This window comes from Argopecten irradians, chromosome 12 (genome assembly GCF_041381155.1).
Source record: "Argopecten irradians isolate NY chromosome 12, Ai_NY, whole genome shotgun sequence".
NCBI classification, from domain to species: Eukaryota; Metazoa; Mollusca; class Bivalvia; order Pectinida; family Pectinidae; genus Argopecten; species Argopecten irradians.
This window is the reverse complement of record NC_091145.1, coordinates 31,099,199-31,124,803: the sequence shown is the minus strand read 5'-3', so window position 1 is coordinate 31,124,803 and position 25,605 is coordinate 31,099,199. Positions and strand designations below refer to the sequence as shown.

The window sequence follows — 25,605 nt, the reverse complement described above, 5'->3', positions numbered from 1 at the left end:
GATCAAGCAAACTAGGAACATAGCATTATATACATTAGTTGTGTTAGTGTGGATTATTTCCATTCAAATTAATGGATTATAGCAAATAAATCTATGATGTGTTAGCTATATTAATTCTACCTAATAAATATAAATAAGATCCCAAATCTAATTTATTTTGAAATCAATGAAACACAATTATCAGCCCATGTTATAAAGTTACAATATGTAACGTGATTCTATTCCAGACTTCATTCTAAGTTAACAATATGAATTTAAAAGGTCAAAGGTTAGAGGTAAAGGTTATGATAAATGTCTAGTTGAGTGTCTGTATAATAATACCCAATGTCAAGAAAAGTTTATTTATGGTTAGAGGTAGCGAAAGGTTAAGGGTTATAGGTTAAAGGTTGTATGTCTGGGTACAAGTAAACCCTAAATCCTGAAAATTTTTATTTACATTAGGTTTGGGTGTTAAAGGTCATATGTCTTGTAGAGGTAGTTTGTTCAGTGTGAACTGCTGACATGTATATGTATACTATTACACCTACCGAACACCTCTAGTGCAAGTATTTATGTTTTATGACCAACACTACAATAAAAACATCCACAAATCTGTCTAGAGCAGACGTTAGAACGACAGCCACACCCTGAATAGTAAACATCCTAGCTATTCTAATATATTGTTTCTACAAACAAGCTTATCTAAAATTCCACCAACAACTACAGACGATCTGGACCAGAACTTTATACATGATAACAGATATTTTTTCTCTGAGGTGTCTGTGACACCCTATCCGTGTCTGAAACATGACTACACTGTCCCTGGATGTCCTGACCTTATCATACTATCAGTGCTAACAGCCTCCTTCTGGGAAAACCAGGATCCATTATATGAAATTTGGTTGGGATGGAAGCGATAACAAACGAGAGTTTACTTTTTGTCTTGACTTAATTGAATATGGATACTATAGCCACAGAACAATAAGTATGAGGTGATGGGTATATATATATATAAGTGTTGGTGAATTTTAGACCAAGCTCCAACATCTTAGAGTATATCAACATATTGATTTGTTAATATAAGTCTACCGTACAGTCATTCTCAAATAAGCCAACTCTTGTATATAAAAGTTTCAGTATATTAAAGTAAGGTTAGGACCAAACAAGTAGTCTTGAATTATATCATGGCTTTCTATTCAAAAATATTTTATAGAAGTCTTTTACTATAGGTTATCCGAGTTTGGCAACGAACATGAATACTCTTATTTACTGTGCAGTAAACTTTTTCAAGCAACAGATATTAAGCAAAGCTTTGAAAATTCAACATTTATTTACAAAACTTCAATAGTGAAGACTAATGTTTTCAAAGCTTTACTCATTCAAAACATATCATACCATTCTGAACTGTGTTAGTGGTCACATTCAATTATTTCAATCTTCTTATCAAAATAAATCATAATGGAATTTCGAAAAACAAAGAAATTGACAGAATTGCAAAATAATTCACAGTATTTATGGTCGAAAATTTTGAAATCTCAAGTTATCCCGCCAAAACAAAATTGCAAGGTACTAGATGCACAGTATAACTTGTTTAAACCTGTTGGAAACACCATATTTGGTTGGTATATCTAGGTTTCTGGATTATACAGGTTTTAATTACTGTAATCAAGAAGGAAAATGTCAGATTAACAGAAATCCATAGACAAGGTCTGGTTTTGACAGGTGACACTGTTCACAAGCTATAAGATATTTGAGAAAAAATAATTTCTTTTATTTTTATATTATTTTTTTCTTTTTAACTTAGTATAACGTTAAGATGAGCGATACATTGAAGTTCAACTGTTCAAAAAAACTTTTGTTGTTACCACCCGAAGTAGATGTAGTTAGTGAATGTGACAACTATTACATGTTAATTAGGTTACTCGTTAAGAAGCGGGTTAAAGCGAGGACGGCCCAGCATACTACTCACCCTTACCCTCGGGCAGTACTGGGAACTTTGGTCGCGACGGTAATGGGCACGTTACCGTCTCACCATTTATCTGGGCGGCGGTCTTAGACATGGTGTTCTGGCCGGAGAAGTAACACAACAGCTCAATATTGTCTGTATCTCTGGGGCTCAACATGATCTCCTGTAGTCGAAATGTAATCTGGAAATAATAGACACTCAAATTATCTATAAGGTCATTACATTCTTGATAAAGCTGATAATAACAAACATTTCCATTTTTTCCAACTTTAAATGAACTGACCTGACACCATAATATGTGTGACACAGTAAAATATCTGAAAACGTCTTCTTATAAAAGCTGCGACGAACACAGGGATGAAATTAAATGCCCTCCATTGCATATCAGAGGTGTCAAAATAAGAACACAAATTTGGTTTATTATAGTATGTAATCTATCTGATATCTAGTAACTTTAATCAAATTATAAATATATTTTGGCAATATGTCGGTAGTGAAATATAACTTGGAGCGATTTCATTGGCTATAAAATCCGTGGAGACGTCATGACATCTATAAACAATGACATGACGTCAGGATTTGAGAACAGCATGACAAAATGGCTGCCTTGACTGGATTTTCGGAATATATTTTGACAGTGAAATTCTTCGAAACATTGGTTATTGAAGTTGTGTGAGTTTACTAAGTTTTTGTTATTTTTCTGAGAGCCTTTTTGAGATCCTATACTTATTTGCTAAAGAATAACATGACTATCCCAGCTCTATGTCACCTGCTGTTTCTCCATGTCTGTGTCCAGTTTCTCGTAACTGAGGATGTGGGGTTGGACCTCGACCATTTTAGCACACGCTCCCTGTTTAGCCGGTAACCAATGGGGATAGACTGCGGAGGATGGACAGCTAGCCTGCTCCAAACATCTATAACATCAGATATAACGAGGTAATTTGAGACATCAGATATAACGAGGTCATTAGAGAAGGAATTTCTAAATAATATTCATGGCATTCATTCCATAAAACAACAATAAAATAGAGTTTGTTAAAGTAAAGAAAACACATGCAAAGGGCTTTCCTATGGATTCCACTGGTTAGACAGTCAAACCTGTCTATAAACACCCCCCTAGGGACAAAGAAAGTGGGGTCTTTAGAGCCAGGTGGTCTTTATACAAAGGTTGAATAAATGGGGCCATTTGGGGTCTTATTATTTTACAGAGGTGGTCGCTAAAACAGGTTTGAATATATGTGGTAGTCATGGTTGATAAGCAAAACGAGATGAGGAATAAATACTATGTATTATATCTTTTATGTAATGGTCTGTGGTAGTTAGTAATGGTATCAATAGCCATGGAGATATATGTAAACTTTGGAATTTTTTATTGAATTGCTTTTGTTTCCACGGTTACAACCAGTTATGTTGTGAAATCATGTAGTTCCTGTGGCTATTTGTTAACTAATTTAGATATCCGATAAGCTATATCTGTTAAACTCTTTTACCTCACACAACTGATAATTCTGTTTTCACCTACCAGTTATGTTTCAATTTTGAAAGTATATGTAAATTTTTCAGATCCAATACATAAATCCGACCCAGAGATAATATACATATCAATTGTATCTTACACAGGCATACCACAGGGGGCCCCAGTCGACAGCTGCTTTTTACAACAGTTGTCTCCCCTCCACAATGTGTTAACATCTTCACATCATACAAATTCAAAGGCATTTTAATGTCTTTAAAAGCAAACAGGAATCAAAGATAACACCATTCGGCCTACATCATATGAATATTTTACAATCTGTAGTCTAGACCAGATCCAACGCTCTATAGAGTCAAGCTTAAAACCGAGGAATTGACTAATAAAGTCCCCTAGGTAGGCAGATTCTGTGATAATGTGAGATGCCCTGTGTACACTGTAAAATAAATCGTTTACATTACAGAAAATGCAATAAATTACCAAGTGAAACTGAGTTTTATATATAGTTTCAGCGCATACTTATTTTAGAAATTACTGGCTGCCTGCTTAATATAAAGGATAATTCTTATTATTATTGAAGTTTTAGAAACCGAATACATACTACTACTGTGATCTGATTGAATTAGAACACAAGACATATGAACGAGGAAAGCTATACAAAGCTAGTCTCTGTTACATATTAGTTACACACAGGGTCATGGAACATTTTGTAATGCTTTGTTTTGGTGAGTTTTCATTAAAGGGACTTCCTTATGTTAAGAAAAATATATGAAATTAGCCCCATGAAAATTATAGTTTGGTAGATTTTATACCTATTATTCCCAAGGACTATAAGGTATACACAGGGTCTTGGAAACCAGAGTATTATAATCTATTTCACACCTGCATGTTCTCAATGACACACCAGTCACACACAGGGACCTGTGAACCAGTATTATAATCTACTTTATATCTGTTCTCCATTACATACCAGTCACACACAGGGACCTGGGAACCAGGAGTATTATAATCTATTTTATACATTTTCTCAATAACATACCAGCCACACAGGGGAAAAATAGGTACCTTTTAGGTACTTTTTTAGGTGTACCTAAGGTATACCTTAGGTACTTTTATGGTAAGAAAGAAAAAGAGGGAGAATGATGTGGGGTTTTATATAGTCAATATAGGTACATTTTAGGTATGTTTTAGGCACAGTTTAGGTATACCTAATATGTGCCTAGTGGCATGATGTGCCTAAAACATACCCAGAGAAATATACCTAAAAGATACCCGAAACATACAAAGTACCTAAAACATACCCGAAAGCTACCTAAAATGTACCCGAAAGCTACCTAAAACATACCCGAAAGCTACCTAAAACATACCCAGAGAAATATACCTAAAAGATACCCGAAACATACAAAGTACCTAAAACATACCCGAAAGCTACCTAAAATGTACCCGAGAGCTACCTAAAACATACCCGAAAGCTACCTAAAACATACCCGAAAGCTACCTAAAAGGTACCCGAGAGCTACCTAAAACATACCCGAAAGCTACCTAAAACATACCCGAAAGCTACCTAAAATGTACCCGAAAGCTACCTAAAACATACCGGAGAGCTACCTAAAACATACCCGAAAGCTACCTAAAACATACCCGAAAGCTACCTAAAAGGTACCCGAGAGCTACCTAAAACAAACCCGAAAGCTACCTAAAAGGTACCCGAGAGCTACCTAAAACATACCCGAAAGCTACCTAAAAGGTACCCGAAAGCTACCTAAAACATACCCGAAAGCTACCTAAAAGGTACCCGAGAGCTACCTAAAACATACCCGAAAGCTACCTAAAACATACCCGAAAGCTACCTAAAACATACCCGAGAGCTACCTAAAACGTACCCGAAAGCTATCTAAAACATGTCCCATGTTTTTTAACATGAACTCACAACTCATTAAAAACATGATATAGAAATATGAAAATAGAAAACATTTAAAAAGTTTATTGTAATTTTAAAAATTGCTTTTTAAACAAAACAAATCTGATCAATTTCAAGTCACAAAAATAATCAACATAATATTTATTGATAGTTGAATACATCATTCAAGATACATAGTCACTGTTCGATGCAGTAATTTTCAAAAGCTTTACTATCCATGTCCTTTTAGCATTTTCACATCAATTAATCCATCATAAGACACTGGATGTGGCGATGTAATCTTAGGAAAGGGTACAGTGTTTCCATGTCGATTGCAACTGATGAATATATCTCTTCACAATGTGGACGGATTTGCACAGGATAATGTTGTTCTGGTGATTCTTGTTGGAGTTTACTGAAAGAATAATGGTAATATTAAAGCATGCAGGAATCCAAAAGATCCAAACACCAGTAGTTATCGAAATATGTAATCACTAATGCAATTCAACACTGAAACAGTTTTTGAAAGATTTGATGAATGGTTTACACCATCTAAAACAACGGCATTCTAGATATGCAAACATTCAGAAGGAGTTAACAAGAGTTAACAAAATATGAAGCAAGGCCACTTTACATCATTGGATGCAGACATATTGAAGTTTCCGCTAATATTAACAAATCAAAACGCTTTATTATAATAAGCTCATTAAAAATTGTTTTACTCAACTTAGGGAAACAAATGCTTACACATTTTGATTGAACAGTCAACAAGAATTTCTTTCAATGAGACTACCATTCCACATCTCCACCATTAACTAAAGTCCTACTGTAAATATGTTAGACTATTCTTAGTTGTATATGTATGTCAAAGGTCACAATGTAGGTCATGATAACCCACCAGATATAAAACCAAGAAGTTCCAGTGAATTGAAGTATAGGTATAAGAGCCTAGAAATACTTGGCCCATCCTAGATTTCCAGGGGTAACGATCACTTATAATCTTTTACACCCTGGGAATATGTCATAGCGAAACTGAAGGCTCTGTGTATGACATCAGATGAGAAGATAGTTTGGTCCTTTGATATACATCAAAAGACTCAATTAACTGTACATTGCATGGCTTTGAAGTTGAGCATCACTAAATCTCTAGATCTGCTGCAGGCCTGTGATTGGTCAGTTTTTTCTCTTGAACTGCCTTCAGTTTCGGCTATGATATGTTCCAGCAAAATCAAGGTTATAAGTGATCATATAACCCTTTGAAATCAAGGTCTTGATTTTACATTTAGGACCTGGAAAAGTTTTCGAAAAAGAACATTACCTAATAAAGAATTGATTTTATCACCAAAAAGGATATTTTAGTGGTTTTTTTTTTTAATTGTTTCCCCTCATTTAACTATTAAATACCTTAAGTCACATTTGCTTTGCATACAACACTGAAAATAAACTAAACATGAAGTTTACCCTACATGTACATGAAATTAATCTATTTTAATAAAATCCTTACATACATTACCACGCGTAATATAATCATCTTTTGTAGTGTATATGCCGGGGGAAGTGTCTTCTCCACTTTTTAACTCCAATGCACACAGCAGTATTACCTGATGAAAGTAAAAAAAAAAATGAATGAAGGATAGCGACCAATTATAATAATTATAAGAATGATGTAATATGTTAGTGGTTTCTCAATTAGAATTATCATCATTTCAATTAATATTTTAATTCATCTAGATTTGTGAATGAATTGATTAGTTGCTTTTGCACACAAACATTGATAATTCACAATTCATTTCCATATTTATGAGTATTTTTACCAATGAAAGTGTCTGATTGGTGCAAATCTCCAGTAATTGGTCTAACTTGTGATTGTTTTCTTCTTTCCTCACCATGGCCCATTCTGATATTCCTGGAAAAAAATTATATGAATCATTACAAGTTAATTGGAAGCATCATATATACATCAAGAAGTAAAGGACCTCTTTCACGAACAATGGAAATTTGCCCACGAACCAATTTTATTAAAACTAAATGTTACATGTAGCAACATTAATGCAAACCCTTGAAATACGTTTAAAAAATTCAAAAGGTCCCAGGGCCTGTGCTGTGGCCAAATTAATGTTGCCCAGTAGAGGTGTATGACAGGGTTCCCTTTTTGATCCAAAAAGGTATCAAAATAATGTTTTATGTCATAAAACTGTATTATTTTCTGAAGAGTATAAATAATTACATATTATGATCACAAATATGTAGGCAAAATGTGACAAATAAAATTTTGGCTACATTTTAAAGACAGAAAATATCGAAATTTTGGGTGTTATTTTCGGCCATGTCAATTATTAACAATGGTAATTCACCCACTTCCAGTTTGAGTGCACCAAAAATATTTTCGAAAAGGTTGGCTCATTACCTGAAGTGAATATTGTGAAAATTTCAGAAAAATTGTGGACCGGTAAATTTGTCGTTTAAAGGTTATAATATAGCAAGGTCTATTTTTAGTAACGTTACATAATGCTATGAATATGCTTATTTTGAATCATTAATCACGAATCTAACGATGTCAACATTAATGTATAATCCAATTCTCATCTGTAACGCTTGATATGATTTCAAATTGATTTATTTAGTGAAACATTGTAGAAAAATTAAGTTTTACATAATCAAAATTACAAAACATTTGGTGTTTTTATGACCACAATAAGCTGTTTTGCATTTGAAGTAGCTTCACTAATATGTACTGTTCTAATGATTTATTTTGTAATTATAGAGCATATTTACAGTGAAAAGAGTGATTAAAATGGGATTCTGTAACTGTGTGGTTTGACAGGGAATAGTTACCAGGTTACATGGGTCATGTTACAAACCTACAGTAGTTCAATTATTTGAAGGGCTAACACTTCTGATAGATTAACATTTATGTTGATTCATGCTAACAAATGTAAATCTAATCACTTTTACATATTGTATTGTTTTAGATTTTAAGTTTAATTTGGTCGGGAAAACTCATTTATGTATCATTTCAGATTTAGATACATTAATGGCAAATACTTCTTTAATCTTGCAAAATAACTAACTGAATGAAGCAGTTTTAATAATGAAAATAGACGTTATCTGTAAGTAGATCATCAAAACGTGATTGTATCTTTATTTTCAATAATCATATCTGAATTCCATGTTAGTATTATTATATAATTAGAAAATTAAATAAAATTAAAATTAAATTTAATACCTGAAATGATAAACCTTATGCCATTGTGATTGATAGTATGATGTGTTTACGATACACAAAGCTAATTATGAAAAATAAAACTATGGACCTCAAAAACATTTGACTGTTTCGTTAACCATAAAAGATGCTGTTGTTTTTTGAACTGAACTTAGTTTATCTATATGGAATTCATGAAAATTCTGAAAAAAATGCAAAAACTCGAAATCAAACTTCAGTTGGTTGATCACAAAATGTTCTGAACAATCTAAATATTAAACTGCTAAGAAATACTTAATATAGTAAAATTAATACAATTTTGAACGAAAAAAATAATCAATTTGTCTATGTTTTATTTAAACAAAAACTTGTGTGTAATGGTGTGATTTGATGCCATTGCCAACACTTTGAAAGCACAATATTTTGAAAAACAACAACATTATACATATATGTACTAATATACTGGATGTGTGAAAATTGGTAAAAAACTTGATTCTCTTACATAATAATCTACTCCAACCCATTTTTTTTTCTAAATTTTGTTATTATTTTACTTTATATGCCTTTCAGCAGTAAATAAAAAGAATATTTCTGAGAATGCAGTTGCAATCATTATCTAGCTTGAAAAGTGAACGATAATGCCCTAAAAATTCCGAAATACTTTGTTATTGTGATTCAATATTTTGATTATTCTACAATATATAGGTTATAAAATCATACTATTACTTTACATTTAACGTAACTAATGAGTATTAAATAAGATTAAGCAATTACTTTCTTTGTTTTCTCAATTTTAAGATTGAAAAGGGCCGTGGTGCGACCACAGTGTAATACTGCCTAAAAAATAGACCTTGCTATATTATAACCTTTAAACGACAAATTTTACCGGTCCACAATTTTTCTGAAATTTTCACAATATTCACTTCAGGTAATGAGCCAACTTTTTCGAAAATATTATTGGTGCACTCAAACTGGAAGTGGGTGAATTTACCATTGTTAATAATTGACATGGGCCGAAAATAACACCCAAAATTTCGATATTTTCTGTCTTTTAAAATGTAGCCCAAATTTTTATTTGTCACATTTTGCCTACATTTTTTGTGATCATAATATGCAATTATTTATACTCTTCAGAAAATAATACAGTTTTATGACATAAAAAACATTATTTTGATACCTTTTTGGATCAAAAAGGGAACCCTGTCATACACCTCTACTGGGCAACATTAATTTGGCCACAGCACAGGCCCCTGGGACCTTTTGAATTTTTTAAACGTATTTCAAGGGTTTGCAATAATGATGCTACATGTAAGATTTAGTTTTAATAAAAATTGGTTCGTGGGCAAATTTCCATTGTTCGTGAAAGAGGTCCTTTCACCAAGATAAATACTAAATCATTAGAACCATAAATATGAAATATACTGTATATAAAATTCCAAAATATAAAACAAATAAATTTTAATTTCATATTTATGTACAAATTGAAGATAACTATATATCTTCTACTTTCTATAGCTTGATTTCTTTATTCATATAAGACTATGTATCCAATTTAAAAATAAATTTCACAAATTTATATTTGAATTATAATTTTAATTAATCAAAATCCAGCCAATTACATGCAAATATGGACCCATAAAATGCTTTGTATTTCAAAATATTCCATGCATATTTGTAACAGCTTTCAATCATCAAAGTTTTGCAGCTTTGTTTAACAGAATATTAAGGAAAATTACCCGGACACTCTCGTTCTTTTCAATGTCGGTGACGATTATTGATGAGACCTACTTTTCTGTTGCCAGCATGAAGACAACGTCCAGATATATATTAATATTACAAGTTACATTTTTTAATTCAATAATAGTATATGGTGTGCAAAACATCACAACTTACATACCAAAACCCATAAAAGACACTTTTTGAGCTAAATAACAAATAGACAGTAGGCCTACATATTTTCTTCTCAAACCGTGAATTCAAAAATAATAATAATAATAAACAATCAAAATCGTTCAAACTCATCTAAATTATGTCCAAAATTCATGAAATACTTGGTATACTAATAATCTAAGCCATGCTTTCAGTAGTTATACGACTTATTTATTTACCAAAACAAGAAATTTTGGTTCTGTGATATTTTTAAAATTTTACAACCTGCTGCTTGTAACCGGTAATTTGAGCTACGGTGAAAATTGAAAACGTACCTGCATTCTGACATATTAAACTTGCCGTGATTGATGAATCAGCTAACAAGCATGAAATAAACCCCCATCAAGTTGATTTTCTGTGGTTATACAGGACAAAAACATCGTCTGTAGGCACGGCAAAGCAGAGCCTGGGTTGTTTACATTTTCAAATACTTCCGTAAACACCTTCCTCTATTTTCCCGCGAAAAGTCACGTGATTAACAAAGGGGATTCCCCGGCCGGGATTCCCCTGTACATCATAAACAAATCATTGTCTCCGTGAGACTTTCGGCAAATATTTCAACTGGTGAAGTTTTTAATTGATTTAATTGTATAACTGAAGTGTTTCTGGTGTTATTCTAGTAGAAAGATAATTTAATCAGCGACAGCGTATTTACTACAACGGTGTTTACTGTTGGTTTCCGGCATGCAGACTGTGCCCCAGTCAGTCAGTGAAGCTTTCAGCACAAATATTTCGACCAATTTTTGATGTTGATAATTGATGAAAGTAAATAAATAAAGTATTCCTGGTATTATTGTAATGGAAAGAATATTTACTCACAAGTATCAGTCTGACTAGCTATTTACGACAAAATTGTTTACTGTATACATATCGGTTTACGGCATGCAGCTTGGGGAACATGTTCACTACACGTGTGCTTATCACTAATTTGAACGATAATTTCCATACCTATAAAGTAGAGTGTTTGTTTAATCCAAGCTGGATAATGGGCCCCAGACCCCTTTTAATGGAATGTATGGATAGTTGTTTAATTGTATGTAAATTTAAAGGATTTATTTCTGAAAGTCATCAAAATTATTTCATAATGTTCTAAACATGGTTTATTACATCCTGTAAGATGTGAAACAATTTTAAAAATTGGCCATGTTTGGGAAGATTTAAGTTAATGCCAATGCAGGTGTGAAAATTTACATGTTTAGAAATGCCCTGTGATTTTGATTACCGTCATAAACCAAGCATATTTGTTTCTTATAATTTTCAAATAACTGTGATTAAATGATGAACAGAAGATTATACAAATGTTGAAAAGGAAAAATAATGAATTTATAGTATTATTGTGTTTAAATAATGATTATATATTTGAAGATAATTAAACGAAAATTTCTGAGGAAATTTGACACATCCAATTGCAAGACTACATGTAATTTAATTCACAGAAAACACAGGAAAGAAGTACATTTGAGAATGTAGAATATATTCAAGTCTTAATATGTACATGAATCAATTTATCATAGTCACATATTACTCCATCCTAACATATTTCAGATACTTGGACCTGGCATGGAAAAATCCTAAGTCAAAAATAGGTACATTTTAGGTACTTTGTAACATTCAGAAATGAAGTCAATATGAGGCACATTTTAGGTAGTCTAAAAAAAAAAACTAAGTTGAAACTACCCAGTGGGCACACAACATCCGGAGGACGTTTTTATTAGGTCCGATCGCAACGTTGCATTTAGGTTTCAAAAAGGTTGCAAATGAAAGTTTGGGGAACGTTTTTTGACAACGTCCGCCGAATGTTTTCATATAATGTTTTCACAACGTTTGTATGTTACGTTGTTTATTTTCATTATTCTAGTATTTTGAAATACAATAACAACAAAATATAGTGTTTATATAATATTTTAATGTCTTCTGCTCATCCTGCATGAAATAGGTGCGACAACTTCCACCTAGACTGTTTGTGTAGGAGCCATTTCACGTACTTCCGTGTGTACTTATGTAAGCATTATCATCTGTAAAAGAAAAACAGAATAAAACATTAAACATCTATATAATGATTTAGACGATATATTTTTCATGTGCCGGTACGTTATTACATAAATAAAAACACAAATAGGATACAGGCACATCAGGGAATTTGTATAAGTTAATGTATGTATACATACTCAAAATACTGACTACACATATAGATAAAATAACTTACCGCGATATAATATAATAAACACATTCTTTTAAAAACAAGTTTGTATACGAATCAACAAAGACTTACTTTGAAATATCTGTCGATATCTGGAAGTTATATATCCTGTTTGGATGCTGTCTAGGCTAAGAAATGTTATCCGTGTGAAGCACGTGTGTACACAAAGTTTGAATGAACAAAGAACCGGAAGTGAAAAATAACCGCGCAAACAAATCTTTACGAGTTTCCACTCCTAGTTTCTGTAGTGTGCGGGGAAAATATGTAAAATGTCATATAAATAAAATCACAATTTATTGGTATAAAAAAGACGCTTTATTCTAATGATTTTAATTTTTTGTTTTAATTAGTTAATACCGACCCCTAGCGGATAAACTTTAAAATGAAAGGGAGGTAACACAACTCTTTTATCATAACTCGGTAGTTTACATATTTGACGTAATAATCGGTATGTAAACTTGGTATTTATAATTATACTTTTTGTTTTGTTTTCATCTATTCAATTAATACCTATTGTATCTGTAATTAAAAAATAAAACTATTTAAAAGTACGAAAAATGATTAATTATTTTTTTATTAGTTAATAATTATTGAAAAATATAAGGCCTACTTGTATGTATCACTATTTGAATAGATTCATTCGCTTCCTTTAAAAGTTGTTTCCAACAATAATACTTTTTGAAATATATTAAATTATTGTCAAAGTTTTTTTTCCTAACCATATAAAAACATTCTCAGGACGTCAACTGCTAATGTCGTGAGGACGTTTGGAGAAAAACGTTCTCACAACATTGTCAGAATGTCCCCGACGTCGCAACCTAAATAAAACGTTGCCAAAATGTTGTCCGGACGTTATGTGCCCACTGGGTAGGTACATTATAGGTATTTCTAAAATATTCAAAGTCCACCATAGGCACATTTTAGGTACTTTGAGAATTTCAGAGTCCAAATTGGGTATGTTTTAGGTACTTTGAGAATTTCAAAGTCCAAATTGGGTATGTTTTAGGTACTTTGAGAATTTCAAAGTCCAAATCGGGTACATTTTAGGTATATCTCAAAAACCATAGGTATCTTTTAGGTATACCTAAAACGTACCTATTCTGATAGGTACACTTTAGGTATACCTCAAAGTACCTATTTTTCCCCTGGGCACACACAGGGACCTGTGAACAGGAGTATTATAAAAAAAACTTTATACCTGTTCTCCATGACACACCAGCCACACACAGGGACCTGTGAACCAGTATTATAATCTACTCCATACCTGTTTTCCATGACACACCAGCCACACACAGGGTCGGGAGAACCAGTACACTCCTCACATGATGTTTTTTCCTCACAGTGTCGCAGGTCAACCAGTACGAGCTGAAACAGAAAATAAATCAGGTATTATACAAAATGGGTACAGAAATGTTCATGTTATTGGAGGGGAGATGGGGGTATAATGAATAATCTGTGTGCCCAATTTTCAGGTAAAAAAGTTTAAGCTTAAGATCAACACTGGTTTCTTGATTTATTTTCTTTTGCAAATTTTTTTTTTGCCTTCATTTTATAAAGACTAGTACAAATTTGGTCTTACTAAACATCTATTGTAACACACTGGGCACTTCTAGGTCAAATGCAGTGTTTAAAATCTGTGCATGTGCAGCATTCACAAACTTACATGTACTTGTTACACTAAACATTTGCACATTTATTACATTTTGCATTTTCCAATTAATATATTTTATTGCAATTGGATCTTTCATCTATCTCTACTATCTCATAATTATTCAGATTAAAAAAGATAAACAGGATTTCCTTCACAGAGTTAGAAATAGCACTCTGTGTATTCAGATTTGGGTTTTATTCCGAACTGTTTATTTCTTTCTCCAAACATGGCCTCAGAAGAAAAAAATAAATAAAATTACCCCCAAGCACCAAAGGAAACATCATTAACTTGACGAAACTAAACAAGTTGACAGTGTAGAATTATCTTACAAAGACACAAAGCCATAGCTTTGTGCTGGAGCTGGTGTGTGTTTTGGAGGCCGGACTTTATTCCGACAGACCGTAATCAAAAGCAGAGGCAGTGAAAATAAAGATGCAGTCTGCCTCATGAAGACTGACATCAACTGCTTTTAAAGCACACAGACTTGTGGTTTCAAGGTGATTTTTTTTTTACTTGAATTTCATATTTTTTTCAGGGCTAGAAAGATACTGGCAAGATTTAAGGAGCTGGGTGCCTTTCTTTTACACATTACGAGGACTGTAAACGGCTGTAAATGACTGTAAACGACTGTAAACAGTTAATAACTATGGTAGTGTCATTATACTAATGTAGATAACAAAAGACTGTATTATACTCAGGCGCACGCATTTTGATTTTAATAAAAGAAATTATAATAGATGTCTTTATGTATATTGTCTGAATTAAGTGTTAGCATCTCTCATTAATACCTACATCACAAGACATCTTGCTTTGACAAGAACCATTCTTGTTTTGTTGATAAATATTTTCTATACGAATCTCTATGGTACATACAACATTAATCAGGAACGATTTATAAATGTGACATCACCAGCTAAACTAACATCTAAACATCCCCATCACAGTACTTTAGGTCTGGCCACCACATTATTATGGATGGTGGTCCTAGAGACCTAGGTGGTAGTTTTGTCTGGTCCATCTATAACATCTTAATGAAGCCTTGACGCGGTGGTGTTAATACTTTACAGAATAGGACCCTAAGCTGTCTGTGTACCCAGACTGTGCTTTCCTATGGGGCGTAGTTAATTAAGGATTACAGGGACTAGATGGTCAAAACAAGAAATATACCTGAAGCCACAGACATGAGGAATTGGAAATGACTACACACAATGTATGGTATTATTCAATGTCTATTCCGTGTCCATTTTCCTGTTTATTTATTTATACAGATGGACTTACTCAGGGAGGGAACTCTTTCATAACATTACAAGGCCAGTCGATATTGGGTATAATTTACTAATGGTCATTTTATATAAGAATGGTGTCTGCATAGCAATTCCATATCAGGTTAGTTTTTCATTTTCAGTCCTTATCAGGTTAGTTAAAATTTCCCGTTAGTCAGCTAAAATCAGAATAGTGTACTGATCGACATTCCATATCAGGATAGTTCCGCTGTCATTTCATATTGAGTTAGTTTACTATTGGTCATGAAGCCAATATCTGACCAATTTCCCAATCGACACTCCACATATCAGATTTTAGTTTCCTTATCATTAAGGCAAATATATCAGCCTAGTTTCCTAATGGTAAACCAAATATAGCAGGCTAGTTTCCTAATGGTCAAACCAAATATAGCAGGCTAGTTTCTTAATGGTCAAACCAAATATAGCAGGCTAGCTTCCTAATGGTCAAACCAAATATAGCAGGCTAGTTTCTTAATGGTCAAACCAAATATATCAGCCTAGTTTCTAAATGGTCAGGCCAAATATATCAGGCTAGTTTCCTAATGGTCAAACCAAATATAGCAGGCTAGTTTCTTAATGGTCAAACCAAATATAGCAGGCTAGTTTCCTAATGGTCAAACCAAATATAGCAGGCTAGTTTCCTAATGGTCAAACCAATATAGCAGGCTAGTTTCTTAATGGTCAAACCAAATATATCAGCCTAGTTTCTAAATGGTCAAGCCAAATATATCAGGCTAGTTTCCTAATGGTCAAACCAAATAAGCAGCTAGTTTCCTAATGGTCAAACAAATATAGCAGGCTAGTTTCTTAATGGTCAAACCAAATATATCAGCCTAGTTTCTAAATGGTCAAGCCAAATATATCAGGCTAGTTTCCTAATGGTCAAACCAAATATAGCAGGCTAGTTTCTTAATGGTCAAGCCAAATATATCAGCCTAGTTTCTTAAATGGTCAAACCAAATATATCAGCCTTGTTTCTAAATGGTCAAGCCAAATATATCAGGCTAGTTTCCTAATGGTCAAACCAAATATATCAGGCTAGTTTCTTAATGGTCAAACCAAATATATCAGGCTAGTTTCCTAATGGTCAAGCCAAATATAGCAGGCTAGTTTCTTAATGGTCAAGCCAAATATAGCAGGCTAGTTTCTTAATGGTCAAACCAAATATATCAGGCTAGTTTCTTAATGGTCAAACCAAATATATCAGGCTAGTTTCCTAATGGTCACGCCAAATATATCAGCCTGGTTTCCTAATGGTCAAGCCAAATATAGCAGGCTAGTTTCTTAATGGTCAAGCCAAATATAACAGGCTAGTTTCTTAATGGTCAAGGCAAATATAGCAAGCTAGTTTCTTGAGGGTGAGGCCTTGTCAAGTGTGTTTTCTTTTCTTTTATTTCTAAATAACTATGCACTAAAAAAGCACTTATGGATAATTATATTTTATCTTGCTGTGTCATTCACTAAGCAACCCCTAAATTACTCGACATAATTATTAATATTAAAAATTTACAACCATTTGTTTTATGTGTAGATCAATGTGACATGCCATACCTTATGATCTGTGATGACATACAGCATGCTTGAGTCTCTGTTGAAGTGGATCTCATTTTTGATTGGTTGCCCCACCTCCACGTCCATTTCCTGGACTTCTGTCACGATGTTGCCTGGCGACTGAATTACCTGGAGCATAACAAAGTCACCATATCTGGTAATACAGGACAAAGTAACAGCAGAGTTCAGAGATTCATAGTGATGGATACACCACAATGTCCTGTCTGTATCTTGTACTGCAAACCAACTGATTTTCACAACAACATACTTTCGCTTTATAATGCCTATACGGTAATTATAACTTCTTTAAGAATTATGCTTTTTTCAATACTATATACTTCACACTTCTTCAAAGCAATTGAGTTTTATGATTTCTATTTGTCTGTGAAAGTTACCTGGTAACCATATTCGAAAATATGTTGCTTTACAGTACAAACGAAGGTATAGTCCATTGAATGTACCCCTCAGAACAACTGAACTTTTAGTTTTGAGAACCTCATATATCTATGATCTCACTTTTCTTCACTCTTCCCAACCCCCCTTTTTTTATTTACAATGTTGTTTATATGAACAACAAATTTTCTGCTGTATTCAGGCTTTCTTAGCGGATAGACAGCTGAGTTAGTTTTTTTGTGATAACAGCGATACTCTAACCTTTTCTAGATTACCATATCCTTGGTACCTTAAAAGAGGCCATTGGTGTTTTTGGGGCAATAAATTTCCCTTAATTTTCCTGAAGTAAATTAAGACCTTCGAACCAGTAAGAACAAGACATGCTGTTTTCATGATGACAACTGTCCTCTTAACAACTACCTTTTTCAGAGTGCCATCCTTGGTACCCAGAAATAGGAGGACATTGTTATTTTTGGTAGTGACAGCCACCGAAGTGAGAACAGTCCGAGGAAATTCAATGATGGGTGTCTGGAAGATTGGGTTCCGTCCCTGGATTGGGCCATACCGTCTGCTGTCTGTGGAGTTCCCGCAATAGTCAGGCTCACCAGTCTGTAACCAAAAGTTGAAAGTCTTGTAAATTTAATAATAAGGGTTGTGTCAGGAAACAAATGAAGAGTTTAAGGAATTGTTAAAAAATATATCTGCAAAAGAATCTCTCAAGTAGTCAGAATCACTGGTCTTGAAACAAAAATTCAAAGTCAGTAATAAGGGTTGCATCAGGAAAGAAATGAGGAATTCAAGGTATCGTAACAAAAGTCTTTGCTACAGTATCTATAAAGTGCCATTGGACTGATTTTTATTTTCAGGCCAACACACATCTACCTATGTCTGTAACATGAACATTGTAAGTACAGCTAGAGATTTAAAACACTGTATGTATCAAGGGAAAACAGTTCAGAACAAAATCTATATCAACGCCAAATGACTTTTCTGGGAAACGTATTGTTTGCCCGCACCACTGGGTCGAATCGTTTGGTATAATCTTCTACCTCTGCGTATCTATCCCAATTCTAATGCCACGCAGTCTATGGAAGAATGTCTCCAATTTGATAGCAATTTGTAGCAGTGATAGACCGATGTAGACTAAAGTGTTTCACATTTAAAATATTTTTTCTGATTCCTATCCAAAAACGACCTTTATATCATTAATCTCTCCCCGTAAAACACGAAGTCTGTTGATACGAGGTTTTTTAGTAAGACCGCTTGCGAATCTGATGCTAAGCACTGCACGGTAAATCAGTAACATTTGTGTACGCAGGTCTTTTCAATTAACGTGATTTACATTTCTGATGAAATTAGTCAATAAAAAATTGGAGATTGTGCATGAAAGAAAAACTTAACCTTAGCCAGCAGTGATGGCCATTAAGATCGATGGTTATTTGCCGAGCCAAGTGACAAGGAACGGTAAGATTTCTACAGAGTGTTACCATCCTAAAGTCAGACCAATTAAAACTGGCGTAAACCTCAATCACATGTTCCTGCCTTCCAAGATAGCTTATGAATTTTATATCCCTTTCATCTGATTATGAGTGAACATACACCAGCTATGGAATTTGGAGGGTTTTTTTGTGGTATAGATTACCGAAATGCCAAACTTATAATTGGCTTTCCTTTGCTACAACTTGCCATTTGCCTCTCGTCTTCTTTGAGTGGCAATGGGGTAAAATAGCAGAGAGAAGGAGGGAAAAAACCAGCCTATAGCCCTTGTTCTTGTATTGTGTTCCCCCAGATCATGGCATTCCAACCCCGAGGTCATACATCAAAGAACCCTAGTGAAAGTTGTCATCAGGAAACCATTGGAAAAAACTCTTAACAGACAGAACAAATGATACCTAAACACACTTTCACAGGCAACGCATCTTGGAGAGAACGCGAGAATGATAGAATCATACAATTAATTGTTAAAGTGATACATGAATTGCTCCATGATATGTCGTAATAGACTTTGTCGTTCTGCTCAATCACAACAAGTACTTTGAGTTGTGGAAATGAACAACAGATGTTGTTTACCATCATCAAGAATGAAACATGGGATGTAAAACAGGAAAAAAGTAACAAAGCTGAAAAAGCCCATTAGTTACTGTAATTTTCTCACAGATCACACCTCATTAGTACAATGAAAAAGGGAAGTAACTCTTCAGAATATCTGAAAATTTAAACTTGGATAAAAAGGAAAGGGAGATATATATTACTATATTATAAGGAAAATAAAGGAAGGACAATAAACCCTTGGTATGTAGAATTGTTTATCTTTGTCTGGCTACAGTGACAATTCCTTTGAAAACAGACACCTGATAATCTGAGAGGAAGCTAATTACCTAAGATAATCAATAAATACTGTATACCTGTTTGCATACATTTGGTAAACTGTTGGGATGTGAGACAACTCAAAGCATAAATATTTCCAGAGATAATTAAGACAAGATAACTTTAATTATATCTCTGACGACCATGACAAAGTGGGGAAGGCTGTGATAATAACACTAGATAGTGCACACTTATATTCATAAACAAGAAGCTGTCAGGAAAATAGTTAATACTCTTACAGTTTGGCTGTGAATATGTGGCAATTTACTAATTATCGCATCAACACTTGTATACATAGCTGTTGGGTTTTTAACCAACTCTTACTTAAGGAGGTAGAAAATTAGAAATAACCATTATTCACATAAAAACACATTCTCTATGATATATGTGTATAATACCCTGTACTTAGCATTCAAACCTCCTCTCCTATAGAAAATAGGTGATTACAATTGTCATTATTACGATGACAAGAGAGACCTTTCCTCATTATTACTTGTACCTTTTTCTTTATTGGAAAAGGAAAGTACATGTAACCCGAAAAATAGGATAGGAAAGCTAAATCAAGGGGCATAACTCTGTATGGCAAAAAGTTGACTGTGCCTGAAGAGTCATATGGTTTTGATATTATCATGTATTGGAAGCTGATAAGGACTTCAAAGGTAGAGCCTTGATACATGTAGATATAGACATTGTAAGTCATACATGTTTATTTTGACACCATGAAAAAGCTTAAAAGGACGCCAGCCAGGAATGTTTGTTTAGGTGCTGCCGAGACCAACATTATCAGTCTTGTAATGTTGTTTTACACATGTTGTCCAATAAACAACTTGATATTTGAGTCATCGTCTTGTTACATTTTACACCTCCATCTGTTCCTCGTCAGTGTTGGCTAATACATCAAACGGCTAAGTCCAAACTTTAAAAATTGACTTAAGTCTAGACATTAATAGTGCTTGATACATTACACACCATATGCAAACAACACGTGTATTTCCATATACATGTAAATTCTTTCTTATTGAGGAAAAAATAGTGTTTGATTTCGCCTATATTGTCTAGCTGGTAATTTTTCAGACGATGGCATTTTCTTGATATTGAAGGATATTTTTGTCATAAATCTGTAATCTGCATAATAAACAGTCATGCATAGACATTTTTTTTTCTATTGCCCTTTACCCAAATCACTTCAATCTTTATTAGCTGAAACTTTATCTTTTACTTTCAGCTTTAATTGCAAGAAAATAAATACCCGTAAGCAAAATGATATCAGCTATAATAATACATGGTAGAGTCCAGCCTGTCTATAAAGGGACAGAGGTTAAATCGTGCTGAAATTGGTGATTTTGGACCATGAACATTGGTCTTAATAAGCCGGTGGTCTCCTTACACAGGTGGTCGCTATGGGAAGTTTTATAGTATATCAACTAGAAATATATATTTGTAAGACATAAATGCTAAAAGGAATCTGGAAAGGACAAGACAGCACAGGATCTGAACATGGCTTAAGCTGTATCCCATTCCCATTTTATTGTAGGGGCATAAGAAGAAGAAACTTTAACTATATACAGCACTGGTAAACGACACATGTTAAGGGCCAGTCGAGATCCCATTGGGACAATATAGATAAAACAGTTGGTCCATCTCAGTAATGTAAATACATCCTTAATAGTCTACCATGAAGATTTCAAGCCTAACACAACCCAAACCAAAGCTGACTTTAAGGACCTGCATCAAACCATATTGTACATGTGATCAACTCTGTAGCATCAACTCTAGGATGCCGTACATGTTGCGGTGACCCCAGCATGACTGTCATAACATGTTCCTATGTACTTTTAGAAAGCAATCGTATTATAAATGTTGTACAATATTTGTTTAGCTGCACTTGTGTCACCATTCTTCATTACTGTCAGAAGATAGCGTCACAAACTGAATACAAGGAGCAAGGATCAGCGAGGAAATGAAAAAGACGCGAAACCGAACTTCAGGAACTCTATCTATTATCCCAAAGGGAAAAAAACACATAAAAATGGTTTTGTGTGGAAGTCAATGTAGTTGAAAAGTTTTTATAATCAATTTTCGGTGGCACATGTTATCTTGTAGGCTGTTGATGAGTTTTCGGCACACCGATACCATGCTAGCTATGTGTATCCTCAAACCACGCTGGCAGCATGGTTAGCTACTCGCAGTCTCAGTCTGATTTTAACTGCCACAAATTTAAATGAAATTACTTCTTATCCATCATTGGGTATGATTGCTGCTGTGAATAGGAAAATAAATGTAGATTTTAAAGCTGAAGGAACCAAGTATACATAGAGTAATCAAGTTGACAAACAGCGGTACTACACCAGGAAAATATTCAACTTACACTTTATAGGTAGTTTTACTTTCTCCAACTTTTACATGTTATGTTTCAAGGATTTTTCCAACAGTAACCAGCAGTTAGTTGTATGTATGTCAGGTGATGATTGTCCATGACACACTGTCCTCGTCTGTATTGTTCTCAAGACAGCCACAGTCATATCAAGTGTAATTGTCTTATCAACGGTGTTGTGTACCATCGGTTTTAAGACGCCTTGCATGATTATTCTGTCTTTATTTCTGTTGTGTTAACTAATGCTTCGCAATTTTATGAGCTGGGAAGTTGGGAACAAGATCTGCTAATTAGCTGGGCAACACTTAAGGCCAAGCTTGATGTCTGAGCTAAGATGACTTAATATCAGAGCTAAGATAAGGATTAGCTCAATAAGCTTAGGTAAGACCTAATATCATAGCTAAGATTACACTTAGCTAGATAGCTTAGGTAAGGCTTAATATCAGAACTAAGGTAAGGCTTAGTTCAATAACACAGCTAAGATTAAGCGAAGATAAGACTAAGCTATAAATAACCTTAGATAAGACTTAATATCAGAACTAAGGTAAGGCTTAGTTCAATAACACAGCTAAGGTTAAGCAAAGATAAGACTAAGCTACTAACCTTAGATAAGACTTAACATCAGAACTAAGGTAAGGCTTAGTTCAATAACACAGCTAAGGTTAAGCGAAGATAAGACTAAGCTATAAATAACCTTAGATAAGACTTAATATCAGAACTATTTTTTAAGGCTTATAGTTAACTCAGAGCTAAGGTTAAGCACAATCTCAAACATAAGAAAACACTTTATTAGTTCGATAGTTTAGGTATTTAAAACTATTCTCCGAGTTAGGGTTCAGACTTGTTCAATAGTTTAAGTAAGACATGGCCTTGTGAACAGTCCGGGTTTCTCTGAGTTATGTTTGTTTTATTGTGGTACCTCGTACGTCTGAAGTACCATATCATAAACCGTCAGTAGTACTAGTTACTCTGAAGACTTACCAATACATCATAAACCAGGTCAACGTAGTCCACTAGACCAATTACAGTCTGAAGACTTACCAATACATTCATCCAGGTAAACTGTAATCACTAGGTCTGAAGACTTACCATACATCATAAACCAGTCACTGTATTTACTAGACAATACAGTCTGAAGACTTACCAATACATCATAAACCAGTCAACAGTAGTCCACTAGACCACTTACAGTCTGAAGACTTACCAATACATCATAAACCAGGTCAACTGTAAGTCTACTAGACCAATTACAGTCTGAAGACTTACCAATACATCATAAACCAGTCAAACTGTAGTCCACAGACCAATTACAGTCTGAAGACTTACCAATACATCATAAACCAGGTCAACTGTAGTCCACTAGACCACTTACAGTCTGAAGACTTACCAATACATCATAAACCAGGTCAACTGTAGTCCACTAGACCAATTACAGTCTGAAGACTTACCAATACATCATAAACCAGGTCAACTGTAGTCCACTAGACCACTTACAGTCTGAAGACTTACCAATACATCAACTGTAGTCCACTAAACCAGGTCAGTCTGAAGACTTACCAATACATCATAAACCAGGTCAACTGTAGTCCACTAGACCACTTACAGTCTGAAGACTTACCAATACATCATCACAGATTTGACCTTATAGCTCAGCTTCCCAAGGAACACAAATCACTGGGGAGTACTATACACAATCAGATTGTCATGACATCAAAACTGGACCACAGACAACCAGATCAAAACGACATCGTGATCAAACAACATGGCTGAGCTCTGAGCTAAAAACAGTCTTTTTACAGACACATTGAGCTAAATACATACAGTCAAACTTGTTATAAAGGACACTTGTCTATAATGGACGGACTCATCAACCCAGTTTGGTACAAATTTCCTGTATAATTGACCTCTGTATAAAGAACACCTGTCTATAAAGGACATTTTTGTAATGACCCTTTTGAGTCCTTTATAGACAGGTTTGACTGTACCATTTTGTCACAGGTGCATTATTAACTATGATCACTTTTAGAACTGTGACAGTATCTGTTGATGATCCAGTAGGAATAATGGAGGCATTAATATTTACAATATACAGCACATCATGCATTTCAAATCAAAATAAGATATGAATTCAAATAATTAAATAGTTGAGGATTCAAAAAAATACCACTTTCATTAACTAGAAATATACTTGGCCCTACAGGTAAGAAAACCACATACATATTTTAGCCTGAAAAAGGAGATACTTATCAAACAGTGTCAACAAACTTTTGAAATTGTCTGCAAGATATATTCCATAAATTCACTACATCAACAGAATAAATATACAAGAGTGGAAAGCATTTCCTAAGAATATGATGAAAATGTCCAGATGTTTATTCTTCATAACCGATAGCCCCAGTGTCTAGTACATAGACTGCTGGCTTTCCTGTACCAATGTCAACACTACATCCTCAACTTCCAACCATTCGCAAAATGATAAGCATGCATGCTGACAAATTGGATTTCAAATTTATAAGACTGTATCTTATTCTTCCTTCCCCACAGAAGAACTGTTTCTGGGGGCATGGTAGGCCAGACATATAATCAATCTTTTGCTCAACTTTTCCATAACATGACGACACAAATATCACATCTCAGCATGACTTTAGTTGTCCTTACACCGCCCATTTCATCTCCATCTCTATCGGTATTATCTAATAAGAGGAAACATATACAAACTACACCAGGTTACAGTTTCATCATAGCTACAAAACACCCCATTTGATTCAATTTCTGAAGAAATAGACTAATACTTCAGTCTGAAGACAGGTCGAGATTTTTTCTTCCTCGACTACTGATGTGACAAAGTTTATCATGACAGTCACGATAGATCTTGTCACATCCGTGTCTCATTTCGTTGGTTTCTGTAGGATGTTGGTACAATTTGCCAACATCATGTTCGACTGGTTTTACTGTACAAACTACAGCAGCCTCATAAGCTGCATAGCTGGGGTTTAAGCTGCTACGGATTAAAATTTGCTTTGGGGAACGAAAAACTGTTTCAAATGAAGATTACTGGGTAAAAGAAAATTTAAAAAAAAAACACCTACATTTACAAATGGAAACTGGGATCCTGCTACTTGTAGTGCTTCATTTCTTTACGACTTGCATATATATATATTTACATAGGAATTTTTTTAGTTTGTGTGATGACTAACTACGAGATCCTATTTTAAAAAATAGCTTTACATCTAAGGTAGAGTCCGACTATGAATATCGTTGGGTAGGTTGTAGCTATACATGACCACCAAAACTCAATTGTAAGAATAATACTCTTCAACCATCATTCTACCCTATTCC

The 25,605-nt window shown here is 34.1% G+C and overlaps 1 protein-coding gene and 1 long non-coding RNA gene across 5 annotated transcripts in view; both read right to left on the bottom strand.

Annotated features, from left to right (window-relative positions):
• The window catches only part of LOC138336962 (plexin-A2-like), a 112,614-nt gene that overhangs the window by 41,528 nt on the left and 45,481 nt on the right, over window positions 1-25,605 (bottom strand). For 2 of the 3 annotated variants that reach the window (XM_069286611.1, XM_069286612.1), the window contains 5 exons: window positions 17,946-18,134; window positions 17,133-17,261; window positions 13,912-14,012; window positions 2,715-2,859; window positions 1,949-2,126 (listed from right to left, as the gene is read on the bottom strand). In XM_069286611.1, coding sequence (XP_069142712.1) covers window positions 1,949-2,126; window positions 2,715-2,859; window positions 13,912-14,012; window positions 17,133-17,261; window positions 17,946-18,134 — 742 coding nt within the window. The remainder of the gene's footprint in view (window positions 1-1,948; window positions 2,127-2,714; window positions 2,860-13,911; window positions 14,013-17,132; window positions 17,262-17,945; window positions 18,135-25,605) is intronic. The other variant, XM_069286613.1, reaches the window with a different exon arrangement.
• On the bottom strand, window positions 5,167-11,182 carry LOC138336965 (uncharacterized). 2 transcript variants are annotated; one of them, XR_011210509.1, is made up of 5 exons: window positions 10,723-10,974; window positions 7,131-7,222; window positions 6,825-6,917; window positions 5,337-5,731; window positions 5,167-5,222 (listed from the first exon to the last, which is right to left on the bottom strand). It is a non-coding gene; the product is annotated as an uncharacterized lncRNA (long non-coding RNA). The 2 variants fall into 2 exon arrangements; XR_011210508.1 differs by lacking the exon at window positions 5,167-5,222 and having other exon boundaries at window positions 5,386-5,731; window positions 10,723-11,182.